The sequence below is a fragment of the Cucurbita moschata genome, unplaced genomic scaffold (assembly GCF_002738365.1).
Source record: "Cucurbita moschata cultivar Rifu unplaced genomic scaffold, Cmos_1.0 Cmo_Scf00032, whole genome shotgun sequence".
NCBI lineage: Eukaryota > Viridiplantae > Streptophyta > Magnoliopsida > Cucurbitales > Cucurbitaceae > Cucurbita > Cucurbita moschata.
The window spans coordinates 810,683-819,909 of record NW_019268548.1 but is presented as its reverse complement, the minus strand read 5'-3'; the positions used below and the strand labels follow the sequence as shown (position 1 = coordinate 819,909).

The following is a 9,227-nucleotide window of genomic DNA, read 5'->3' as shown; positions in this document are numbered from 1 at the left end:
GGCATAAGGAACCTCTAGGTGACTAATGAAAGGACGATGAACCGGTGAAACCCAAGGGGCAAGCCCCGATAGACTAAGGTTAGAACCCAATGTCCTAGAACCGAATTAGGGAACCGTGGGAGTTCTGTTAAATTAAGATGCGAAGAGAGCCTACAAGTAGGTGGCTTACTGAGTATAATTTTTATACTCATCCCGTTCTCATTTATTTTTCTCAGGTGTTCACTGGCTGCTGGTCGAGGTAGAGGAGCGTTTGAGAGTTGTACAGTCACAGAGGGGGTCGTTCCGGAGCGTCAGTCCCTTTTCGGTCTTTTAGAGTCTTTTGTATTTCATTTTATATTTGCAATTTCTTTTGTAATAATTAACAAACGAAATTTCTCTCTTTTGTTTTAATTCAAAGTATTTTTATATTTTTACTTTGGTTTTTCTTTTCTTCTACTTTCTTTTTGTTTGTTTTCGATTTCGCCTTTTGGTTCACGGTCTGATTTTCGAAGCCTCGAAAATCGGGTCGTGACACAAAATGATTAGCGACCCGTTGCTGAAAGCTGGATAGATTTCAGGTGTGTATATTCTTGGTGCATCTTCATCTCTTTTCAGTTTCTGCATTAACTTTCTTATATCCTATGAGGCCCCTTTTTCTGGAAGGTTTTAGTTGTATGTACTTCAAGGTGGTTGATCTATTGTTCTTGAGGTTTGCGAGAGTTACATTTTTACTCCAATCTGGTTGCCTCCTAAAACTCTATAGAAAGCAAAATCAAGTTTGTCTCTGCCAATGTCTGCAGCGCCCGTCAGTCCTACAACATATGCTGTCGAGAAGCAAGAACCAGCCAAAATGGATGACTCTTAAATGGCTTCGTGGAGGACATGATAGCCTCTCGTTCACTTGATGGAGAACAGAGTTCAGGGTTGGCCATGTGCAAGAGAAAGGAGGCTCATAGTTTCAACTTTTGTTCGCTGCTTGGTTCGTTCTTCGAGCCCTGCTTCTCCCTTCTCCCTCTCGCTCGATTTACTGTCGAATTTATATAGTTGGCTACTATATTGCCTGATACTGTGAAAAGTTACGAGAAAAATGTGTTTATAATGTTTAGGTGTATGATTGCTGCACCAACGGTGTACAAAAGTTGCATTCAAATTCTATTTGTTTTCTACGGACGAATTGCATTCAGTGTTCATACATTATCCGTAAACAGACAAATGAAAAGAGTGAATGATTGACTGCCAAAATTACTCTGAGCCACAAAAAGTAAGGGGAAAAATGGAGAGAGACTAATCATAAAGGAGCTCCCATCACCAAATGCATAGATGTAAAAGTGAAACTCTGATTGCAGAGGTTTGTTCAAACCAAATTTCATCGACGTTGATTGATCGAAGCCAACAGAGGTGGCCTTGTCAGTTCATCCTAAAAATGGCATTTCATGAACTCTCCAAAATCCTTTTGAACTGAGATCTTTGATGGGCATGAAAGAGAGACTACTTAATTATTAAACAAGCGAGGATAATCTTTAGACCCCATATTGGTTCGAGAGGAGAACGAAACATTCCTTATAAAGATGTGAAAACATCTCCATAACATATGCGTTTTAGAATCATGAGACTAAACGGTGGGTTTTGAAAGCAGATCGAAGGTGTGGGTATTGGGCTTTCATTTCTGTTCATGATGAAATCCCAAAATGATTGCAACCTGACTGCTACAGAGAGCCTCTCACATTAAATTCCAACATAAAAGGAAGAATCTTCAAAACAAATATATTTATTTCATCTTGCTGATGTAAATCCAGGATTTAGCAGAAAGTTGACTCATTTAGATCAGCTGCCTTTTTTGCTTAGAATGGTTTATTAAGCAGCTTAACTCCTTAATTAGCAATGTTAACTTTTAATACAACAAAAACCCCTCAAAAGGGTACAAGGTAAATATAGAAAAACCCAGAGAGCCATACACACCATTGAAATTGAAAATGAAAGGGGTTTCTATTCCTTTTTGTTAAAAGCAAACCCAAAGTTCTAAACTTCGTTGGATCAACAAGTTTGATGGGTGAAAAGAAAGGACATTCAAACAGTAACCCACCAATGGGATCACAAGGGTGGAGGCAGGGGAGAGGAAAACCCTAAAATTATCTTATTATTTCCCCCTTTCTTTTACATCCTTACAGGCCACAGCAAACATAAATGGTTGGGTAAGCATAAAAATTCGATCTTTATGATAGATTTATTAAAGGGGGTTGTTTGAAACATTGATTCAGGGAAAGGAATTTACTGATACGTTAAAAACAAATTCAAAGGCTCTCAAATCCAATTTCCAGGTAGTGTCCTTAGCCCTTCAATCTCTTTATTCCCCCCATCTTCCACAATTTCTGTTTCCTCTCCCCTTCTTCTGTGTTTGTTGTCTTGTTAAAATTTCCCCCATTTCGTTGTGGGGGGAAAAAGGCAAGGAAGAAAACAAACACGTTTAGCATAGAAATACAAAAACCTAACTCTTTTCCTTCAATGATGGTTTGGACCTTTGGTCCTCCATCTTCGTCTTTGCGCTTCTGGGTTCTCTGTTAACAATTAAAACTAACCCTTTTTGTTGTTTCTAATTCGTTTCTCTTTCAAATGCAAATATCCCCAACTGGGTTTCTTTTACATGTAATCTTCCTTCTTTAACTCGCTTTCTCGTTCGTGATCTCCCCGACTATGTCGCAAGATTCTTCTTCTCCTCCGATCCCTTGTGACCGATCCTCCCCTGAGCCACTTTCCCACATCGAAAACCCCAACCCCAGAACGGCTATTGCCGAGAACGAGCCCACGACCACGACCACAACGACCAACAGTGAACAGCCAACCACGAGGAGGAACCGACCCTCTCGCGCTTGCACTATTCGTGCTGCCGAGCGGCTGTTGGCGGCTCAGTCAGTGGTCGAGCGGAAGCCGAAGCCTAAAAAGGAGCAGCAAAACGACGAGTCTCCAGAGCAGCAGCAATGCAGTAAGATCGTGACGCCGTTGGTTGAGGAGCCTTCGCCCTCACAGTTGCCGCGTTGGAGCCTCCGGTCCAAGTGGGAACTGGCGTCAGTACTTAATTTCTTGCATGTAAGCTTCGGCGAGTTATGTCTTCATCACCAAATTTTGCATATTGCTGCGTTTATGACTTCAATTTCTCTTTTGTGAGCTGCAGGTCTTTAGGCCGTTACTGAATATTCGTAATGAGTTCACAGTGGAGGAGTTTGAGACGGCCTTGATTGCACCCAACGACACTTTGAGTGACATACACATTCCATTACTAAAGGTTCGAACTTGAATTTTAACTCCAATGTTTGTGCTGAGCTTGTGGTTTTGCTTTACTTCTCTGATTGAAAGAAGAGTGTGCGTGAACCATTCATGATGAAAATTAGTCTTTTGCAAGTGTTTTTACTAGACAGGGAATGCTATTGTTGGATTTTCTTTTCGATGATCGATGTTTTGTTGGATTAAAAACAACTTTTAACTGTTATATTGTCGATTGCTTTTATGCTAATGTATCGGCTTGGTTCGTAAAATGCTCTCGTGTGCCCGGGTAAATCTTTTAATACTTTGAAACTGTTGGGTGGATATGTATTGTAGATGATTAGCCATCCCATTTTTTGTTGCTAGCCTTCTGATGTTTAGAGCTTTTCTAATTTTTTGGAAATCGAAAACTTAGAGCACCTGATGATTAAACAATGTCGATTGATAACTTGCTCACCACAGTTTTAGTTTGTCAGGTGAATTAAGCTTTTTCCCTTCTTGTTGGCTGCTAGATGATATTTCAATATTTAGTTCTCAGAGATGAACTTTAGTTATTGAAGTAGGGCGCATGGCCCGTTTGCATGCTCAAAGCTCTTCTCTCAGATCATGTGTTCAACGCCCTCACCATCAAAAGGAAGAGTGAGTTCCCACATTGGTTGGAGAGGGAAACGAAGCATTTCCTTATAAGGATGTGGAAACCTCTCCCTAGTGGACGCATTTTAAAACCTTGAGGGAAAGTCCGGAAGGGAAAGTGCAAAGAGGACAATATCTACTAGCGGTGGGCTTAGGCGGGAAAAAACTATACTTGTCTTGACCTCCTTGGGTGCCACATGTTTTCTTTGCTTAGCATCACGTTACTTCAATCTGAAAATTTTACCCTTTTGTTTTGTTCGTATAGTTTGTTTTTCGGTAATCAATGGAATATTTTATCCTTAGATCAAGTTGCCACCACACCTCTATGTTAACCTTGTTATCTAATGCAGACTTAACTATGTTGCTAGTTCATTTGAAAATGTGTTTCTCTTGCTCTCAACAAGAGCTCCCTATAACTTTTACTCTGTTTTTCAGGCAATTCCTCCTATTACAAGAATGGCCCTCACTCGGGATACGTGGGTGACTGTGTTGTGCAGAAAATTACGGGACTGGTGGCACTGGGTATCTACCCTATTTTTCTTATTTAGCCATATATTCCTTTCTCGTGTCCGTCGTAGAATACTATATTTCCAGCTTCCAATCTGAACCACAGTCCTTGGTCTATTATGCAGGTTGCTGAAGGGGATCTGCCTATCGTTGCTTCACACGGGTGAGTACTTACAGGTTTCCTGTCCCATATACAATAATGTTCTTCATTTTCATGTGCCTAATCGTCGTGAGTGTTCAGTGTCGAAATAGAAGTTTATAAAACTCTTGATCCTGGGATGCGTGTGGTCATCTTGAAAGCGCTATGTGACATTCGAGTGGAGGTACTGTCGTTTTCTTAATAACATCAAATTTGTTATTCATTGCCTTTTTCTCTGAGCTTTCAAGTAATCAGGGTTTAAGGCATTGTTATTCATTTTTGCTCTTTTGTTTGTTGCAGCAAGAAGATATCCGGAGCTACATCGAAAATTCATTAAAACATGGAGTTCAACTTTCAGCATTTCGCAAAGAACGAATCGGTGGAGATTCACATGGAACTTATTTCTGGTAATGTAGTTTTGTTTTACCCTCATCATATTGTGGCATGTTTTTTTGATCGACTTTATAAATGCGTTATTTTGTGTGTTGACCATGTGGCAATTGTTATTGCAGGTACGAAGATGATCCCATAATTGGTCATCGTTTGTACCGTGAGATTAGGAAAGTCGAGTCGAAAAAAGCCAAGAAAGGTTCACAGGTCCTCCCTTGTACAACATATCAGTGGGAATCTGTTGCAACCAGTTTTGATGAATTTCAAGATGTATCAGTGAGTCTCTAAACTTGATGAGTATCCATTACTCACTTCTTGTTCTTTTTCCATCTTTTATCGGATGAGCTTTGTTCCTTACCTTTTCTGTTCTTGTGTATACCATTTAATGGTTGTTTTCTGGCCACCGCGTCGTACCGAATCTTTGAACTCTGTGATCCAATATCTTGTTAGAACTTCTTTCTATGAATGATGCTGCAGGAAAAGCTTTTCACGAGTAAAAATCGATCAGAGGCTTCACTTGGGAAAAAGTTGAAGATCGACATGCTTCCCGAGATCGAGAAAGTTCATAAGGTACTTGATCGTGCTGCATTTACTTGGTCTGGATGTGATTTTATCCTCAGATCCTTGCTTATTCTTGCTCAAGTGCTGCATTTACTTATTCTAACAGAGAAAAGAAAGGTTGCTGAAAAAACAGCATAGACAAGCTCTTCTCTTGGATAATTTTGCACTTGTCGACGGGCTTGGTCCAGGACGCTCACTTCGTGACAGAAAACCCGTCACTTATACTTTCGGTATGCAGATTTTAGTTCGGTCTTTGTTCTTTCGTTTTCGGGAAGTTTTTAGCTATTTTAGTTCGTGATTTTTATACGCTTTTTCGATGAGAACTGAACAAGCAAAATCCTGATATGCTAATATCCCAATACTCATTTTGCAGATGATTATGACCGATCAATCAATGAGGCTATCAAGACAACCAAGTATGGATTTAGTATCTTTCTCCTTTACTATGAGATCCTCATCTTCTCCCTAGGCCTTATAGTATCATCTTCTCTCTTGTGTCAGGCGTAAGCCACCATCTCCAGAACCTAATCACAGAAGAGAAGCTGCTGTAAATCTCGAACCTTCTGCGAACGGAAAATGGAGCAGTCCATCATTTGCGTCTCAAAACTTCAATTTCAGTGCACTATCTCCCAAGTCGCCTGATTATGACGACGTCGATGAAGACCATATGTCCGAACAGTTGGATCGCAGGTGTAGAACATGGTAAACTTTGTGTTTCTGTTACCTTGAAGTATTACCAGGTTTGTTCTAAGTTGTTGATTTTCCATTTAGCAATAGGCGAAGACAAAGGCCACAACGGTATTCTGAAAAGGATTACGTGGAAGCATTATCAGATAATGATGCAGATTTCGACAGTGATGATGACATCGTTGGTGAAGCTGTATACGACGAGGAGTATTTACGAAAACGCAAGCAGAGGAGGAAGACATCGAGCAGTTCCGAAGGCGATGAGGAGTATCACTATGAAGAGGAAAACGAGGAAGAGGAGGAGGAGGAGGAAGAAGAAGAATCGTTGAGCATTAGTGAAGATAGCGACCAGCGACGTAAAGTAAAAAAATTGCGAGGACGTACACGGAGGGAAACAAAGTTAAGGTCGTCTGGCGAGATTCAGTCCGGTCTTAGACGTAGTAGAAGGGCGACTCGAAGCAAAATAAATTATGGACAATATGATCTATCAGAATCTGAACCAGAGAATAATAAAGTTAAAAAGACCAATGCCAATGCCAATGCCAATGCGTCTGATGAGCACACAGATGCTAGTGAGAATGAGAATGGGGATTATTCAGTTGAAAGTCGAGAGTCTGACAACGAGGACGACGACGACGAAGAAGAAGAAGAAGACAACGACGACCAAGTAATGAAAGTCGATCAACCTGATGAAGTTTATGCCGAGAACATAGAGGAGAAAAATCCTCCTCCTGAAAAGTCGAACGGCCCAGATCAAGATGAAACCGATGGTGCATCAAAAAGACTTCTCGACCTAAACGAGCTTGCTCCCGGCTCTGGTTTCGACGATGCTCCAACCACAGAAACGAAAGATGATACAAATGAGTTCTAATAGTTTTCGCTCGTGAAATCGGAGTGTACGATAATAGTAAAGTATAAATTTTGTGGTAAGCGCCTGCAGAAGATATTAGCATCGGAGTTCCTTCTTCCTCAGGCCAATTTGGAGCAGTCAGTCATCTTGGTGCAGTTAGTGCAGCAAGGAGCAAACGGATGATGATGATAAGATGATAGATTAGAGAGTCCATTTTTTTTTAAGTAATGTCCACATTCAACGAAAACCCAACAAAAGATGGAAGGTGTTTCTATACTTTTACCCATCATTGTACAATAACCTTTTGATTCATATTGTAACCCGAAGAGTTGGGTTTTAGATGTATTATGATACTCATTTTAAATCGCCCTCTACATATAATGGGTTGGATGGGTGTGCTGCTTATATCACTTGCAGATATTGCTTATATTATTACTTAGATGCAATGCACATGACTGAGTATTAAATACCAGCAATTAAAAGAATGGTTAACCGAATAATTCACCTGATTCAAACCTGCTCCAAATATTCCAAGACACAGAAAGGTCATTATTTCTCTTAGACTCTGTTGTTGACGTCCATGCTTTTCTTGCTTCCACACTTATCATACCTCCTAAACAATATCATTTCTTCCTCCCATTCCCTTTAAGGACCATTTTCAAACAACCTTTTTTTTAACTCAAATTTCGCCCCTTCATTTCATATTTTTTGATGTGTTCGAGGAGGAACGGATAAAATATGGTTAGAGTTCCTTGCTGTGACAAACTAAACCTCAAAAGGGGTCTTTGGACTGCAGAGGAAGATGCGAAAATACTCGCTTACGTATCGAAGCACGGGACAAGTAATTGGACCTCGGCTCCAAAGAAAGCAGGTTAACACTTGAACTTCTGATGATTTTGGTTGATTTTTTTTATACATAGATGCTCCTGTGAACTTGGATACTGTGTTTGAGATGTTTCATAGGATTAAGGAGATGTGGGAAGAGCTGTAGACTTAGATGGACGAGTTACTTGAGGCCTGATCTTAAGCATCACAACTTTACACCACAAGAGGAGGAATTGATTATCAGGCTTCATGCAGCAATTGGTAGCAGGTACATTAGTGACAAGAAGGTGTTATACTTAAAGAGGACTAATGGCTGTTCTCACTATTTTGTGTTATTCTTGTGCGTGAGTGCAGATGGGCTATAATAGCTCAGCAGCTTCCTGGAAGAACTGATAATGATGTGAAGAATTACTGGAACACCAAGCTGCGAAAAAAGCTTTCTGAAATGGGAATCGATCCAGTTACTCACAAGCCATTCTCCCAAATCTTAGCCGATTATGGAAACATTGGTGGCCTCCCAAGATCCACCAATAGAATTGGGTCTCTTAATAGAGACTTGAAAACTTCACCTTATATGAAACCAGAACAACACTCAAATTCAGCTCAAGAACTCTTCAGAGGCATCGATGTCGTTATGTCGACGCCCACGATGCTATTGCCAGAAACTGAACCATCCATAGACAAGTTCATGAATGGCAACGTCCACCAATTGAACACCAACCCTTCTTTGAATCTTCTGGCTCAGCTGCAAGCAATGCAGCTGGTGACAGAAGCCTCACATTGCACTTCCAATGAACCAATTCAACCCCATTTCAATACTCAAGCCTATTTACCATCTTCATCTTCTTCTTCTTCTTCCTCAGCCTTTATCTGGCAGGATTTTCTTCTCGAAGACGCGTTCTTACCTTCCGAGCCTCGAGAACACGAAAATGTAGCTGAGTTTGCATTAAATCAAAATGCTTTCCAAACACAAAATGGAACATCAAAAGAAGAGATGAACAAAGAGAAATCTGAGTACCAATACGACAGATTTGAAGCAATGCATTGCTTGACTGAAAACGATGATGTTGAAGCTTCATCGTCTACTGAAAACACATTCATAGAAACTTTGTTCCATCAAGAGGACAAGATTTTGTTCGACTTCCTCAATCTCTTAGATGAACCACTTTACGACTAATTGCCATTTATTTAGTTTTTTTCGGATGTTGGTAATGATAATTTTCAACTAAATGAAAATTTAAAATATTTTAAAATAAAGTACAAATATTTTCAATAATTTAGCTAATTTAACATAAAGAATATGAACACAAACAATAATAAGGGATCCTATAAATTGAAAGAAAATTGTGGGTCGCTGACATAGATTCACTTTTTTTTTTTTTTTTTTTTTTGAAATTT

General features: G+C 39.9%; 2 protein-coding genes and 1 long non-coding RNA gene across 6 annotated transcripts in view; all 3 read left to right on the top strand.

Annotated features, from left to right (window-relative positions):
• Window positions 1–512: 512 nt before the first annotated feature.
• Window positions 513–1,150, top strand: LOC111429743. The gene is made up of 2 exons (XR_002708214.1): window positions 513–557; window positions 643–1,150. It is a non-coding gene; the product is annotated as an uncharacterized LOC111429743 (long non-coding RNA).
• Window positions 1,151–2,007: 857 nt separating this feature from the next.
• Window positions 2,008–9,227, top strand: part of LOC111429739 (DDT domain-containing protein DDR4-like) — a 10,421-nt gene continuing 3,201 nt past the window's right edge. The window contains exons 1-13 of one of the 4 annotated variants that reach the window (XM_023065711.1): window positions 2,011–3,063; window positions 3,149–3,259; window positions 4,306–4,392; window positions 4,503–4,540; window positions 4,619–4,700; window positions 4,817–4,923; window positions 5,029–5,182; window positions 5,384–5,476; window positions 5,574–5,697; window positions 5,841–5,883; window positions 5,969–6,157; window positions 6,239–7,027; window positions 7,063–7,414. In XM_023065711.1, the coding sequence (XP_022921479.1) occupies window positions 2,671–3,063; window positions 3,149–3,259; window positions 4,306–4,392; window positions 4,503–4,540; window positions 4,619–4,700; window positions 4,817–4,923; window positions 5,029–5,182; window positions 5,384–5,476; window positions 5,574–5,697; window positions 5,841–5,883; window positions 5,969–6,157; window positions 6,239–7,025 (2,208 nt within the window). In that variant the 5' untranslated portion in view covers window positions 2,011–2,670 and the 3' untranslated portion in view covers window positions 7,026–7,027; window positions 7,063–7,414. Of the gene's footprint in view, window positions 3,064–3,148; window positions 3,260–4,305; window positions 4,393–4,502; window positions 4,541–4,618; window positions 4,701–4,816; window positions 4,924–5,028; window positions 5,183–5,383; window positions 5,477–5,573; window positions 5,698–5,840; window positions 5,884–5,968; window positions 6,158–6,238; window positions 7,415–9,227 lie in introns of those variants that run through there. The other 3 variants (XM_023065715.1, XM_023065712.1, XM_023065710.1) reach the window with 3 other exon arrangements.
• LOC111429741 (transcription factor MYB35-like) lies at window positions 7,714–9,055 on the top strand. Its single transcript, XM_023065720.1, has 3 exons — window positions 7,714–7,875; window positions 7,968–8,097; window positions 8,184–9,055. Exons 1-3 carry the CDS (start codon window positions 7,743–7,745, stop codon window positions 9,004–9,006), a joined length of 1,086 nt encoding a protein of 361 aa, XP_022921488.1. The 5' UTR covers window positions 7,714–7,742; the 3' UTR covers window positions 9,007–9,055.